This window comes from Natator depressus, chromosome 2 (genome assembly GCF_965152275.1).
Source record: "Natator depressus isolate rNatDep1 chromosome 2, rNatDep2.hap1, whole genome shotgun sequence".
In the NCBI taxonomy this organism is placed as follows: Eukaryota; Metazoa; Chordata; order Testudines; family Cheloniidae; genus Natator; species Natator depressus.
In genome coordinates this window covers 175,720,585-175,737,911 of record NC_134235.1, presented here as the reverse complement: position 1 = coordinate 175,737,911, position 17,327 = coordinate 175,720,585, and the positions used below count along the sequence as shown (strand labels likewise).

The 17,327-nt window shown below is 42.1% G+C and overlaps 1 protein-coding gene across 1 annotated transcript in view; it reads right to left on the bottom strand.

Moving 5' to 3' along the window:
• AOAH (acyloxyacyl hydrolase) overlaps nt 1–17,327 on the bottom strand; it is a 119,934-nt gene that overhangs the window by 27,394 nt on the left and 75,213 nt on the right. The window contains exons 15-16 of the mRNA XM_074945344.1: nt 12,076–12,112; nt 8,905–8,979 (exon numbers count right to left, since the gene is read on the bottom strand). Coding sequence (XP_074801445.1) covers nt 8,905–8,979; nt 12,076–12,112 — 112 coding nt within the window. The remainder of the gene's footprint in view (nt 1–8,904; nt 8,980–12,075; nt 12,113–17,327) is intronic.

The window sequence follows — 17,327 nt, the reverse complement described above, 5'->3', positions numbered from 1 at the left end:
CAGTGTTATTAGTCAGTGCTTCTCCATTTTGTAATAGCTGATTAAAATGGAATGAAAACAATGTTCTTTGGTTTGGTATCACTTATTTCCACAGTCACAAGTCATGTAAAAAACCCTCAACACAACAAAAAACAAGCAAGTGCATGCTTTTTAATAAGCACACAGAGTGGCCTCCCTATATAAAAGGACCCAACACCTGATTCTCTTCTCTCTTGCACTCATTTTGTTGTGAGGTAACTCTACTGATTTCAACTGAGTTAATTTTTATGTACCCAGTGAGAGGGGAATTAGGATTATAGGGCAGACTAGATTATTGTAAGTGATTCCTTCTGGCCTTAAAATCCACAAACCTATACCATATCATCCAGTACCTTGATTCTAGTGGGATTATAATTTTTCCTGGGGAACACCAAGGAACATCAAAGTGCTGTAGGAAATGGTATTTGTGATTCAGCCGGGCATTTTATCCTCTAAATCAGTACTGAACCAGTACCCAGACATGGTGAGAGAAACACTAATTTTCTACCTTAAGGAATAATTTTTTGGATGAGACGCAAAACCAAGGTCCTGTCTCTTGTGGTCATTAAAGATTCCATGTCACTTTCCAAGAAAACAGCGATAGTAAATACAGTGATGTACTTGTAAAATTCCAGTTTGGGTATCTACACACAACTGTGCTAAATTTCCCCCTGAAGTTTCATTTGGAGAAGATATTCTTCACTTACTGTTCTAAATTTTTCCATTGTTTTGCTGTGTTTTGTTAAACAGCTGCTGTGTTTCACCCCAGAAGTGGATGAAATGATTCTTGAGTATATAAATCGCTTAGGATGGAAGATGTGATGTAAATTTAAGATAGTGTTATGACAGTTGCATTGGATAACAACAGATGTTTTCCAAACTAGTGTGTATATCTCACATTCAATACATTGTTGTCTGGGTATAACAGACAGACATCATGTATAGCTGAGGCTTTCAAATCTTGTATGTCTTTTACCAGTGCTCCAAGGGAGAGCGGATACTGCGGATGTAGCAAATGTAGGAAATTAGATGTAGGAGCAGCTGACATTTCATTTTCCACAGAATAATTGCGCAGGCACATTGTTAAAATACTGCGCTTGTCAGTGAGACACAGCAACAAGACTTAGGTTTTCATTGATCGGGAGTCTCGGTCATTAGTGAGAGCAGATTTATCTTTCCCTTATTACATTCAGCAGGAAACCGCTTTGGAAAAACTCTTTAATGCAAAATAAATTTGAATTAAAAAGTGGGCTGCCTAGAGAACATCCCTCTTTTATATGATTTAAATAACTGGTTTATTATATCCAAAACTTCCTGATACACACACACACACACACACACACACACGTGCGCGCGTACACACTCCTGTTACTTGTGCTCCACTGACTCGAGAGATAACAGGCCAGTTTTAAGAACACGGCTCTGCGGCGCACATCCAGTCCTCATGTCTGTGGCTAAGATGTCCCCAGACCATGCAACTTGTGGTGTTCTGCTGTGAAAGAGAGGGTGTTAGGAACCGGAGGGTTACCCACGCCCCTGCTACATGGCTAAGAGCCCAGGCCCCTGGGGCTCCTTGCGTGGAAGTGCACAGGGGACAGGTCATAGACAATCTATGGGAGGAGCCTCCTGCATGGATGCTTTAGCTCTCTCTCTCCACCACTCTGTTTATGCTAAAGAATCCATGGGGCTGAAACAGATGCCATTGAGTCCCTCCTCCTTATCTACCCACATCTGCCCAGTACTCAGTCTGGCTATTTGAGGTGGATGCTGGGTAAGGACATTACCATAGACACCTATTTTTACTGTCAAAAACAAAGTATTGTATTTACAGTTCATAGAATCATAGAATATCAGGGTTGGAAGGGACCTCAGGAGGTCATCTAGTCCAAGCCCCTGCTCAAAGCAGGACCAATCCCCAACTAAATCATCCCAGCCAGGGCTTTGTCAAGCCTGACCTTAAAAACTTCCAAGGAAGGAGATTCTACCACCTCCCTAGGTAACGCATTCCGGTGTTTCACCACCCTCCTAGTGAAAAAGTTTTTCCTAATATCCAACCTAAACCTCCCCCACTGCAACTTGAGACCATTACTCCTTGTTCTGTCATCTGCTACTACTGAGAACAGTCTAGAGCCATCCTCTTTGGAACCCCCTTCCAGGTAGTTGAAAGCAGCTATCAAATCCCCCCTCATTCTTCTCTTCTGGAGACTAAACAATCCCAGTTCCCTCAGCCTCTCCTCATAAGTCATGTGTTCCAGCCCTCTAATCATTTTTGTTGCCCTCCACTGGATGCTTTCCAATTTTTCCACAACCTTCTTGTAGTGTGGGGCCCAAAACTGGACACAATACTCCAGATGTGGCTTCACCAATGTCGAATAGAGGGGAACGATCACGTCCCTCAATCTGCTGGCAATGCCCCTACTTATACATCCCAAAATGCCATTGGCCTTCTTGGCAACAAGGGCACACTGTTGACTCATACCCAGCTTCTCGTCCACTGTAACCCCTAGGTCCTTTTCTGCAGAACTGCTGCCGAGCCATTCGGTCCCTAGTCTGTAGCGGTGCATGGGATTCTTCCATCCTAAGTGCAGGATGGACTTGGCCCAATCCTTTTGGCCCAATCCTGTCATTTGTCTAGGTCCCTCTGTATCCTATCCCTACCCTCCAGCGTATCTACCACTCCTCCCAGTTTAGTGTCATCTGCAAACTTGATGGTCCATGCCATCCTCCAGATCATTAATGAAGATATTGAAGAAAGCCGGCCCCAAGACCGACCCTTGGGGCACTCCGCTTGATACTGGCTGCCAACTAGACATGGAGCCATTGATCACTACCCGTTGAGCCCGACGATCTAGCCAGCTTTCTATCCACCTTACAGTCCATTCATCCAGCCCATACTACTTTAACTTGCTGGCAAGAATACTGTGGGAGACCAAATGTAGCCAGACAGCCAGCCCCCCCCCTCAGACCAGCATTGCTGGAAACACACGGGAGCCAAAACACCAGGGCACTCCAGCACAGCCTTTGAAGCTGTGAGAAGCACAGGTGTGCTGCTACAATGTGCCTCTGGGAACGTATACAACAATTGGGCTCACAGCAGGCAGAGGCGCTGTGACAGACATGGCTCTTAGCCCCTACTAAAACAGCATGATGCACACACACCAACATCCTAGGTGGGAAAATATTTACCCTGATAAAAGAAGTGTCCAGTAGTCGAAGCTTATTGTTTCTCCCTTGCAAGTGTGAACTACTCTTGCGAGAGCTGGCGTCACCCCGACAGACCAGCCCCAATTTAGCATAGAAAGGAGAAAGAGAATAAAGGAGTACAGAGGTATAAGTAGGGGACCTACAGCACCATGATTTTTGAGTGCTTTTCACTATCTATCTGCTGGTCAGATAAGTGACAGCCTCCCAAGGCTTCTGCAGCTAAGAGGGTCCCTAAGCCTTGTCCCTTATTCGTCTTTCCGCGGAATTGAGTGACCGATCCTGGCTTGGCACCGCTGGAATCGAGAGATGCAAGGAGGGTAAGAAGCACCCACACCTGATCTCCTATCTTTAGTGTACACATATTTTGAAATAGAGCTCTATACTTTGTTTTCTTTCTTTGGGATTGTAGCTTCAGTTTTGTAACTTGTTTGTGTGTGTAACATCTCTACACTTAAATAAGTAGGCACTAGCAATTTTGTAACCACATGATTAGAATCTAGTTTAATAAATTTTGGTAACCATTTATGCATAAGCCTGACTTGTTTCTCTGGTTTACTGTGAAGCAGCCAACACAATTAAAGAACCTCAGCCGTTTTGGCTATAAAGCCTGGCCATTAGGTGAGAGTACTAAGAGCCTAGCGTTGAGTTGTGCCGCCTCCACGGGGCAAACTCTTGGGGCACCTGTCAGTCAATCCTGACTGCCCGCTGCGAAGGAGCTCTGAGCTCTAGCAGTTAAAGTCACGGGTGTGGAGAGGCTCTTAGTGCTGCCATTGGGGCACCTGTCAGTCAGTGTTGACTGCCCGCTGCGAAGGAGCTCTGAGCTCTAGCAGTTAAAGTCACGGTTAGGACCTTGGGGTATCCGTCAGCCTAGCCCGGGCTGCCCGCCGCGAAGGGACAGTGCGTCCTAGCGGTTAAAGTCACGGATGGTATAAACGGGCATAGCTGGCACCTCACCAAACATCCCTGGCCATCGGCTAACACCATATCAGTTTGGCTCTCAAAAGTCATTTCAAAATGGAAGTTTAAGATACTGTGGTTAAAATTCAGAATGTGTATGTGTGTGCTGCCATGCACAATATGGAACAAAATCTTATTGAATACAAACTACTGGGAAATAGTACTAAATGGACCACATGCTGTATGGGGTGAATGAGCTTAGGTTTACACTGCTACTCTGAACTTGGAGTTAAATTGTCTTAAAGTCATTCATGAAAGTCTAATACTATTGCTTTCTATTAGTGCTGGCTGAATGCTGTAAAACAGTTCCCATTAATATTCATATTTAATTTAAAATGAATGTATTTCAGCCATGCGTGTGTCCTTTTTGCTTTTGCTCTCCACAAATGTTCATGCAATCAGTGTCTGCAGGAAGTGATTCTAAAGTCACATGTACAAGAATTCACAGAAAGCAGATTTGAGCTTTGTGCACCTAAGTATTCATATTGGAAGTGCTCAAGCCATGAAGCAGACACAATCCCATGAGACTTGTCTGACCAATCACAACAAAACACAGCTTGAAAATTGACTACCTGCAGAGAACTTTTTATAATTTAGCCATAGTGTTAAAAATATTGTGCCAGGTTCTTAGATGATGTGAACTGGTGTGGCTTCACTGAAGTCACTGGAGCTATACAGCTTTAAATTGAGGATTTGGACTAGTCAGTACAAAAAAGTTAAGTGCTTTCAATTAATGAACGGATTACCACCACCTGGGGATCTAACTCACATCGTGTATTGCTATATCTGTTTTCATTATCATGCCTGTCCTCTTTTTTCTCCTTGTGGGCTTGGGGACAGGTTACAGTACTAGCAGTCAGGAGACCTGGATTCCATCCAGACTTTGTTCTTGGGCAAGTCACTAAGGGTATGCCCGGGGCGAAAGTAAGTTAGAGGACTTACCGGTAAGCCGGAGTCCTGAGCAGGGGGCGTGGCCTCAACCAGAAGAGGCAGGGCCTTAAATCCCCAGGCCCTTTAAATCTTGATTTAAAGGGCCAGGGCTCCAGCTGCAGTAGCGGCGGCTGGAGCCCCGGGGCCCTTTAAATCCCCGACAGAGCCTGGCCGCAGCTACCCCAGGGCTCGGGCAGCAGGGCTCAGGTGGGGATTTAAAGGCCCCCGGAGGGGGGAGCGACAGCTGGAGCTCCGGGGCCCTTTAAATCCCCACCAGAGCCCCGCCGCCACTACCCCAGGGCTCTGGCAGCAGGGCACAGGTGGAGATTTAAAGGGCCGGGGCGGTAGCAGCGGCTGGAGCTCCGGGGCCCTTTAAATTCCCGCTGCAGCCCTGCCGCCGCTACCCCAGGGCTTTAAATTGCTGTCTGGGAAAGCCGGTCCTGGTACGGCGCACCGGCTCTTACTGGTACGCCGTACCGGGGCGTACCGGCTTACTTTCACCTCTGGGTATGCCTATATAGCAAAGAAAAACCCATGGCTGGCCCGTGCCAGCTGACTCAGGCTCACGGGGCTTGGACTGTGGGGCTGTTTCACTGCTGTGTAGATTTCCAGGCTCGGGCTGGACAGGGCTGGCTCTAGGTTTTTTGCCGCCCCCCCCCCCCCCAAAAAAAAAGAAAAAAAGAAAAAAAAAGGGTGTTTGAAACAAAAACAAACCAAAAAGATGTCTTACAGACATTTCCATTTCAGTCTTTGCAGCAGTTGCTTCCAGGCTCGTCAGAGAACACTAAAGATGGATGCACTGTCAACACATCGTCAAAGAACATCAGCACAGTTCTTGGTCACAGTACTCTGCAATAGCTTCCTATCATGTCAATCCATAACACTAAGATATTCAGAAACTGATTTCCGTCACAGTACATTGTGTCAATTCAGCAAATATTAATGTGTGGATGTTTGACAAAATGCTACTTCGTGTCAATCTACTCTAAGGGGCTCTTACATTATTAGGGCCATATACTACCCTTAGAGCTACACACAGACGTCTCATTGTTATCCTAACACACACACACACACAGTTTAAAAATTTGCATACTAACAAGTTTTTGTCTGATAACTGACAAGATGGAATTCCTTGCTTGGGGTGTGGTGCTTTAACCCTTATATTCATCAGAGTACTACAGGACTGGGCCTTCCTCAGAAGGCCAGATCAGGCCTATGCACCACTTAAATACTCGAAACAGGATTTCAGTGGGACATCATCAGCTCACAGGCCTTGGGCTGATCCTGTATACTGGGGTAAATTTCACCCATAGTCCTGAGATGCCCCAGTCCTGCAAACACTTAAGTAAGTGAATACATTTACACATGACTAGTCCCATTCAAGTTTATGGGAGTGCTCATGAGCATAAAGCATTTTAAGAACTGGGGACAGTTGGTAGCGGAGCCAGTAATGGCAGCATTGTGATATGAAATGTTAATCTATTCCGATCATACATCTCAGCTGTCCTTCATTTTAGACAGTGAATTACCTCCATTTCACACTAGTTTGCTATCATTTCAGTTGTAATGTCTTTAGACCATAAATACAGAATCATGAAAGAGGTTGTAAAATGGTTTATTATATAAAACTGAATGAATACATTTAATAATTCCACAGCATTTTAAGCTTCTTGCACTACTTATTTTCTCTCTTTTTTTTTTCCCCCCCATTTTGGGTCTTTGAGCCTCATTGTGTCCCACTTTTGTGCCTCAGCAGGCAGAGAGATATAATCTCCATCTGTCTTTATTTTTCTAACCCCCACAATTGGACACCACAATGTGGGTACTAGAGGGAAAGTAGTGCATGTGCTGCCAATTTTATTATCTTTCTCCTCTACAAATGCCTATATTACTCACTGCCCAGCTCCCCACATGGGAGGAAATACTGGCATTTTAGCCGTGCTTTGGCTAAGAATTGTTCCTGCAGCGTATACAGCCGTATTTATCTCTTCTGAAGAGAGAAATGTAGGATTAGGCTGGAAGGTCTTTATTACTGCAGATTAAAGCTGCCTTAAAAGACATTTTTATTTGTCTAGACTTTTGTTTAAAGTCATACCCAGTAGATGCTCTGCATTCAGTAGAGCCTCTGTGGATGCCTCAAAACAAGTTTCACTGTATATAGAGACATCTTGAAAACCAATCCATGGTTTCCTTTCCACTCAGTTCGATCTGTGGGAGCAGTGAATTTCTGCATAAGGCAGCAGTATCTTCCCTTCACAGAAAGAGTAACAAGAATGACTGTATTCTTATAACCCTGTGCTTTTGATCCCAGTAATGTTTTTGGTGGGAAACAGACAGCACATAATATTTCACCACACAAAAGCACCACTGTCATGTGATGAAGGCTGGGATAAAAATTTTGAAATGTTTATTTTGAATACATATGAATAATCAATATTAATAATCTATATGAAAAATCTACGCAAATGGGGGAGGCAAAGAGAAATAATTTTGGGGAAGAGAAATCATTTTGTAAAATAATAAAAAATTATGTGAGAGACAGGAAAACAGAGGGGTTACCTGAATTAGAGAGAGAAATATTGCAGAGTAAAGGAAATTCATAGATTCTAAGGCCAGAAGGGACCAGTATGATCATATGGTCTGATTTCCTGCATGACAGATACTAGCATTTGTATGGCTTCCAGGATTAGATTGATGTCTAAGCTATTGCATGAAGACGCATAAAACCTGATATTTCATTTGTGTAATGATATTATGATTACATATTACCATGAAAAGGTAGTATGTATTTGTCATTGTCATGTCTTGTCTATTACTGTGAACTTCATTATAGCCTGCTTCTGTTCCAAAGCTTTAGACATATTACTGAGCCACTGGGTAATGTAATGGCTTTATTTTCTAATTAATAGCTCAGTACTAGGTTCTACTGTTATATAGAAGATTCTTGCCTCATTGAATGCACTCGTTGGGCAGTGTTGGCTTAATAAGCAGCTCTTCAATATTTTTTTTTTCAGTGTTCAGCCTGTGGTCTGTGGCCTTATTTATTGCACACTATTCAAACTGTGCTCTATGAATTTCCTCATGGCTTCCTTATGGTGCACATCACTACAAAATCTGTGTGCTTCACAGACATTAATGAATTTATTTGCACAACAACCCCTGTGAAATGAATAAGTATTATTGTCCCCATTTTACATATGGGGAACTGAGGCACAGAGAGATTAAGATCCAAAGTATACAGTAATTCGGGTGCTGAATTTGAGGTACCTGGGACCTGATTTTTCAGAGTATTTTATATATTCAAAATACAGCTTGTACTGACTTTAGGTAAGATGCCTGTACACGGCTTCTTGTTTTAAAATCTGATTTTCACTCATGCTTTGTTCCTACTGCTAAATAATACTTTGTTTTAAGAACGCCGTTCAGAGGCTCCTGAAAGGAAGAAACGCAAGTGTCCAGTTGGAGCTGTAGCATGCTAATGATTGAATGACAGTGTAGTGTCCCCAGGTCTGGGTTAAGAGTGGCAGAATCATCTGATTTCACCTAGACACACGTAAGGGAAAGAGGCCTATCTGTGAGGTGATGCACTCTGAGAGATGCGAAAGGGAACACAGCAGCAGGTAGCCCTGTAACTGTGACTAATATTTTTCAGCACAGATAAAAAAGAGCACTGCTAACAACCAAAGCAAATTTTAATTGAATAAAGTAATAAGATTGAAATGTCTCGCTAGTGAAAAGGCCTCCAAGCCATATATATGGTAATATAAATGGTATTTTAGTTTCTTGACGCCTTACCCATTGCAGACATCATTCCCAATTGAAGCATAGATAACTATGGCGGGATTGTCCAACAGTTGATTCCTAGCCAAGCTAAAAAATATAAAAAATAAATAAGTAGCAATATTAATGGAGAAGACCATTTTCATACAGTAGTTTGAATTACACACTATGCTTGTTAGAGCATATTGCACATTGTGAAGTATTTCTTTTAGATTTAGGCTATATTTGAATAATTCTAAATCTGTTTTTATTATAGTCCTATATTTTGGTAATTTCATTTTTTTTCATAATTACCTTTTCCCCTGATATATTTATTTTCAGTTCTTTACTAGCTGCTATTCCATCTTCTTTGCATCAATCAGAATCTAAATCAAGCACTCTCCTTTCAGGTAAAACCATGACCAAAGCATTTTAGTTAGAAATTGGACAAGGAGGGCATGTTTCACTCCGGATTAGGTTTACACTAAGGCTTTGGGTTCAAGATCAAATCAGGATATGGTTTCGGCAGCAACGTTGCTGACCTCTTGAGAGCTAAACTCTCAAGACTACCGCCCAAGAGGGAGGAAATCTAATTAAATCAGTTAATTTCATGATTATCAAACAATTTCCAACATTCAGGGTGGAAGAAAATCTGACACAAATTTAAGTGGAACTGGAAAATAGGCCCCTTCTGGCTTTGGAGCTGACCTGGAAACCCATAGGGGTAAGTTCAGATCCAGACATTTGAACTGGAAACCACCTCACCCCCAAATTCAAAGAGGATCAGATTCCAGTGACTGATTAGCAGAGGGTCATCTCAGACTGAACATACATGTTCCCATTGGGGGATCTAGCCAATGCCCAGGACCTGAAACCATGGCATTTCATGAATTCACATTTTTCTACAAACGTGCCATTATATTAGAAGATCAGTTCAAAAGTCTCTTGTTCTATTTTCATTGCTCTATAAAGTATATGCTTTGAGTCATAGTTCATGAAGACACTGCTTTTCTTCCTATGTACTGCACTGATAGCTGACATCAGCTGGAATGCTCTTGCTCATCACCCCTATATTTGAAAGGGCTGGGGGCAGAGTGTGGTTGCTTAAGGCCCTTGACTCTGGGACTTTCTCCTCCTGTTGATCCAACACAGGCAGAGTTCATTCACCCTCAGGGTACAGTGTAAGGCCTATCTAGTCAGTAAAAGCTAAACTGGGCTGGCCTTGCCTGGATGCAGAAATATGGGGAACAACGTGCAGGGGCTTTCCTTACTTTGTCCCCACTGGGTAGGGGCCAGCCACATGTGGCAAGGAATTAGAGCCACTGCTCTGTGCTAGGTTTGTGCCTTCCGGAAAGGGGTGGCAATGGGCCAGCCCATGGCAGAGCAGGCTAGGTGCAGAGAAACACACATTGAACCTATTGGAAGACTGTCACAGTAATAAGTGATGCATCAAAACTTCACAGCAAAGGTTAAGCCTAGCTTAATACAGTCAAACTTTTTCCTCTTTAAAAACAAGCTGCCAGAGAAAAGTGAAAAAATATTTACAATTAGCAACGAGAAGACAAAGCTACATTTGAAAGCAGCTGCCAGACACACAGGAGTGTAGACAAGTAGCCACAGCCAAGAGGAACTGCTAAGCGCATTCATGGAGGGAAAGAAATGGAGTCACTGGTGGCTGGGGATGCTCAAGGAGACAGACATGTCTCTCCTGCTGGTGAAGTGGCCCAATAGAATCATAGAATATCAGGGTTGGAAGGGACCTCAGGAGGTCATCTAGTCCAACCCCCTGCTCAAAGCAGGACCAATCCCCAATCAAATCATCCCAGCCAGGGCTTTGTCAAGCCTGACCTTAAAAACTTCCAAGGAAGGAGATTCTACCACCTCCCTAGGTAACGCATTCCGGTGTTTCACCACCCTCCTAGTGAAAAAGTTTTTCCTAATATCCAACCTAAACCTCCCCCACTGCAACTTGAGACCATTACTCCTTGTCCTGTCCTCTTCTACCACTGAGAATAGTCTAGAACCATCCTCTCTGGAACCACCTCTAAGGTAGTTGAAAGCAGCTATCAAATCCCCCCTCATTCTTCTCTTCCGTAGACTAAACATTCCCAGTTCCCTCAGCCTCTCCTCATAAGTCATGTGTTCCAGTCCCCTAATCATATTTGTTGCTCTTCGCTGGACTCTCTCCAATTTATCCACATCCTTCTTGTAGTGTGGGGCCCAAAACTGGACACAGTACTCCAGATGAGGCCTCACCAATGTCGAATAGAGGGGAACGATCACGTCCCTCGATCTGCTTGCTATGCCCCTACTTATACATCCCAAAATGCCATTGGCCTTCTTGGCAACAAGGGCATGCTGCTGACTCATATCCAGCTTCTCGTCCACTGTCACCCCTAGGTCCTTTTCCGCAGAACTGCTGCCTAACCATTCGGTCCCTAGTCTGTAGCGGTGCATTGGGTTCTTCCGTCCTAAGTGCAGGACACTGCACTTATCCTTATTGAACCTCATCAGGTTTCTTTTGGCACAGAAATACTTGTTTCTCCAATGACTCAGCACTTCCTCCTGTTGTGCATTATGGGCACAAGAGCAAAGAGTGAGGATCTATTACAGGAAAATCCTAAGGATCAGTTTTGATTGGTTGAGGCGTGGGAGCCACAATGTACCTCCCTCTATTAACTCTGGGTGTGGCAACTCAAACCAAACCTACTACTCATCTAAATTCAGACTTGGGGTTGTTGCTTGTTCATCCTCAGCCACTCAGCTTTATCAGTCTAAACTTCAGAAGTTACATTCACAGAATAAGGCAAAGGGCCTGTTTAACAATTAATTTATGCTGATGTAAATCAAGAGTAACTCAATTGAAGTCAATGGAGTTACATCAGTGTAACTGATGTATGGGCCTGATCCAGACCTCTTTGAAGTCAGTGGAAAGACTCCCATTGACTTCCAGTGGGCTTTGGTCCAGGCCCTAAGTATGAGGCAATTCAATCAAATGTTTTTATTTCAATTACTTATTCTTCATGATGCAGAAGAAATAGGCAGCTTTCCAAAATATGGTAGGTCATTAAATCTATGGTTTAAGACTTACAGCACTGTCAGCCAGTATATTCACTGCACAGTTTTGTTTTGATTTATTTTTGGAAGGTAGAATTCTAATTAACTACTGTACCTGCATCCAGGATACAAATCCCATTAAGTGCTTACCTTTTCATTAAATCCAGAAGATTTTTTGAAGAACCACCTACACGATCAACCACAGTGGGAGAAAGAGAAATAGGGTAACACCATTAAAATTACAGATCTCTAGAGTGAATTTGTTTTTTTAGGGATGTAGCACACATGCCCTTTCTTTTGGGTTCTATTTATTGAATAAAAATCTTTCCGTGGACCCCTTTTCCTCTACCTGCACAAAACAGTGCCAGCAACTGACCACCACTATAAACATGCTTCCAATGGTACTTTATATAATAGTGAAGGATCTGATTCAAAACCCTGAATTAAAATACTTCTGAACTTTGGGGTAAATTTGAATCTGGATTTGAATCTAGACTTGACTGCTTTGCCCACACAGTCATCTCCAGTAAACCACCCATCCTTGTTTGTGAACAGTCAAACTGCTTCTAACTTTCCCTATAAATGGAGAAGTGAATCATTCTCACAATTTAATAAAAATTAATGGCCCATGTCTTGGTAACCTTATGAGTGACAAGCATATGCAAAATGGGACTATGCCAACAACACCTTTCACAACATACGGTGCAGCTGTGAATTTCAGTAGCATTTCACCTAACTGTTAAGATGCAATGGAGACTTCACTTAGACTTTAAATCAGGAAAATATCCCTGTTCTGAAAAGCACTTAAGCACATGCATAATTTTAAGCAAGTGCTTAACAACAAAGCTTATGTTTAAATACTTTCCTGAATCAAGGCCTTACTCATGTCCAAAATCCCATCATTTCACACTGACAAAGTCATTTCTGTCTCTCTGTGGCCTATAAAGTAGTGACAGCAAGATGGTAGCTGTGGCTATTTTGAAGGTAAAGAACAATAATGGTAGCAAGCCGATGACAGTAAAATCCTTCTTTAATTTAATGTACAAAAGCCTGCACTTCAGAGAGGTATCCTCAGTTGTATGTTTTCTTTAACCAGCTGGACTCTATAACAATCTATAATTGATTGATGATTTATTAAAAAACTCTATTAATCATGTATTAAACCTGTATAAGCAATTTATAAATGTAACCTTAATATAAAGTGACATTTTCTTTTCTTTCTTTTTAATATCAGAGGTGGATATTTTTAACTTGCTGTATACCAGTTTGATGTATTGCAATTAGGTCACTAATGGCTACTCATTAGATAGGTATTTTGATCAGTACACACCAGATTATGTGGGAAATGAAAAGGGGCACTGCTGAAATGTGCTGGAAGAGTCAGGTTCCAAGTTGTGCCAGCGTTCAGCACTGGGCTGCTCGGCTGCAAATGTCTTATTGCTTAATGAGCTTTTTGCTCCCTCAAGACAATAAAGCAATTTAAAATGTTAGGGTGCAAAGAAAAAGGCTCCAGGTTTCTTCAAATGCATCCAGGTGAACTACTATTCCCCAGACAGCTGAGATGAAGGTAACATTTTAAACTTCTAACTGTATTCCAGGCTGCAGTGAAATACCTGGTGCTTTAATGTTCAGTGGGCCAGAGTATACGTTAACAGGTACAGTACTTGAGCTTTTCAGGTCAAAGGCAAAAAAACACCAATACACCAGATCATAGCACAAAATAATGATGGAATATATGATAAATGGTGATTTGAAAAACTGAAACAATCCCAGCGTTAATAAATAAGGGTAGGTTCAGAAGTCTTAACAATAATTAGGGATATAGGGGAAATGTCTTCAGAAGCAAATAGTCTTTTCTGTATGCAGATACTGAAGTTATTGACCTACCTGGAATATATATGTATACACACATAGTAAATGCTTTATAATACAGTGACTGTTACACTGTAGTTACATAGCAAATACAGTGTAACTACCCCACAGTATGCCAACATTTTTATGGCTGACTTAGAACAACGCTTCCTCAGCTCTCGTCCCCTAACGCCCCTACTCTACTTGCGCTATATTGATGACATTTTCATCATCTGGACCCATGGAAAAGAAGCCCTTGAGGAATTCCACCATGATTTCAACAATTTCCATCCCACCATCAACCTCAGCCTGGTCCAGTCCACACAAGAGATCCACTTCCTGGACACTACAGTGCTAATAAACGATGGTCACATAAACACCACCCTATACCGGAAACCTACTGACTGCTATTCCTACCTACATGCCTCCAGCTTTCACCCTGACCACACCACACGATCCATTGTCTACAGCCAAGCTCTGCGATACAACTGCATTTGCTCCAACCCCTCAGACAGAGGCAAACACCTACAAGATCTCTATCAAGCATTCTTACAACTACAATACCCACCTGCGGAAGTGAAGAAACAGATTGACAGAGCCAGAAGAGTTCCCAGAAGTCACCTACTACAGGACAGGCCTAACAAAGAAAATAACAGAACGCCACTAGCCGTCACCTTCAGCCCCCAACTAAAACCCCTCCAACGCATTATTAAGGATTTACAACCTATCCTGAAGGATGACCCAACACTCTCACAAATCTTGGGAGACAGGCCAGTCCTTGCCTACAGACAGCCCCCCAACCTGAAGCGAATACCACATACCACACAACAGAACCACTAACCCAGGAACCTATCCTTGCAATAAAGCCCGTTGCCAACTGTGCCCACATATCTATTCAGGGGACACCATCACAGGGCCTAATAACATCAGCCACACTATCAGAGGCTCGTTCACCTGCACATCTACCAATGTGATATATGCCATCATGTGCCAGCAATACCCCTCTGCCATGTACATTGGTCAAACTGGACAGTCTCTACGTAAAAGAATAAATGGACACAAATCAGATGTCAAGAATTATAACATTCATAAACCAGTCGGAGAACACTTCAATCTCTCTGGTCACGCGATTACAGACATGAAAGTTGTGATATTACAACAGAAAAACTTCAAAACCAGACTCCAGCGAGAGACTGTTGAATTGGAATTCATTTGCAAATTGGATACAATTAACTTAGGCTTGAATAGAGACTGGGAGTGGCTAAGTCATTATGCAAGATAACCTATTTCCCCTTGTTTTTTCCTACCTACACCCCCCACCCCTTCCTCAGACGTTCTTGTTAAACCCTGGATTTGTGCTGGAAATGGCCCACCTTGATTATCATACACATCGTAAGGAGAGTGATCACTTTAGATAAGCTATTACCAACAGGAGAGTGGGTTTGTGTGTGTGGGAAAAAGGGGGGGGGAGAAAACCTGGATTACCAACAGGAGAGTGGGTTTGTGTGTGTGGGAAAAAGGGGGGGGGGGAGAAAACCTGGATTTGTGCTGGAAATGGCCCACCTTGATTATCATACACATTGTAAGGAGAGTGATCACTTTAGATAAGCTATTACCAGCAGGAGAGTGGGGTGGGGGGAGAGAAAACCTTTTGTAGTGATAATCACCCATTTTTTCATGGTTTGTATGTATAAGAACATCTTCTGTATTTTCCACAGTATGCATCCGATGAAGTGAGCTGTAGCTCACGAAAGCTTGTGCTCAAATAAATTGGTTAGTCTCTAAGGTGCCACAAGTACTCCTTTTCTTTTTGCGAATACAAACTAACATGGCTGTTACTCTGAAACCTACACCACGATTATGTTTTTAACTGCTAAGTATTACCTGTTCATATATTCAAAATCCACTGAAATCAGTGGGAGTGTTTCCATTGATTTAAGTGGGCTTTGGATCAGGCCCATTCTGGAAGTTTAATTACATTACTAAACTGCTTTTTATCACCCATTTGATTTCATACTTGATTGATTTATTTTTAGAACTCAGATACATTAACTATATTGTATTTACACAATAATCACTCAGTCATGCAATTAATCTTTCAGTTATATGACTTTAGTAGTCATTACTGATAATAAAAACTACAACCATAGCATAATTACACTCAATACATTATAAAATGCATGTAAATACACTAGGGCTGTCCATTAATCGCAGTTAACTCATGTGATTAACTCAAAAAATTAATCACGATTAAAAAAATCAATCATGATTAATCGCAGTTTTAATTGCACTGTTAAACAACAGAATACCAATTGAAATGTATTAAATATTTTGGATGTTTTTCTACATTTTCATATATATTGTATTCTGCGTTGTAATTGAAATCAAAGTGTATATTATTTTTTATTATAAATATTTTCATTTTTCAATTCAACTCATATGAGTACTGTAGTGCAATCTCTTTGTCATGAAAGTGCAACTTACAAATGTAGGTTTGTTTTTGTTACATAACTGCACTCAAACAAAACAATGTAAAATTTCAGAGCTTACAAATCCACACAGTCCTACTTTGTCTTAGCAACTGGCTGAAGAAGAACAAGTTTCTTTACATTTACAGGAGATAATGCTGCCCTCTTCTTATTTACAATGTCACCAGAAAGTGAAAACGGGCATTTGCATGGCACTTTTGTAGCTGGCATTGCAAGGGATTTACATGCAAGATAGGCTAAACATTTGTATGCCCCTTCATGCTTTGGCCACCATTCCAGAGGACATGCTTCTATGCTGATGACACCCATTAAAAATAATGCATTAATTAAATTTGTGACTCAACTCCTTGGGGGAGAATTGTATATCCCCTGCTCTGTTTTACCTGCATTCCGCCATATATTTCATGTTATAGCAGTCTCGGATGATGACCCAGCACATGTTCATTTTAAGAACACTTTCACTGCAGATTTGAAAAATGCAAAGAGGGAACCAATGTGAGATTTCTAAAGATAGCTACAGCACTTGATCCAAGGTTTAAGAATCTGAAGTGCCTTCCAAAATCTGAGAGGGACGAGGTGTGGAGCATGCTTTCAGAAGTCTTAAAAGAGCAACACTCAAATGCGGAAACTACACAACCCAAACCACCAAAAAAGAAAATCAACCTTCTGCTGGTGGCATCTGACTCAGATAATGAAAATGAACATGCGTCGGTCTGCACTGCTTTGGATCGTTATCAAGCAGAACCCGTCATCAGCATGGATGCATGTCCCCTGGAATGGTGGGTGAATCATGAAGGGACATATGAATCTTTAGTGCATCTGGCACGTAAATATCTTGCGATGCCAGCTACAAGAGTGCCATGAGAATGCCTGTTCTCATTTTAGGTGGCATTGTAAACAAGAAGCGGGCAGCATTATCTCCTGCAAATGTAAACAAACTTGTTTGTCTGAATGATTGGCTGAACAAGAAGTCGGACTGAGTGAACTTGCAGACTCTAAAATTTTACGCTGTTTTATTTTTGAATGTAGTTTTTTTTGTACATAATTCTACATTTGTAAGTT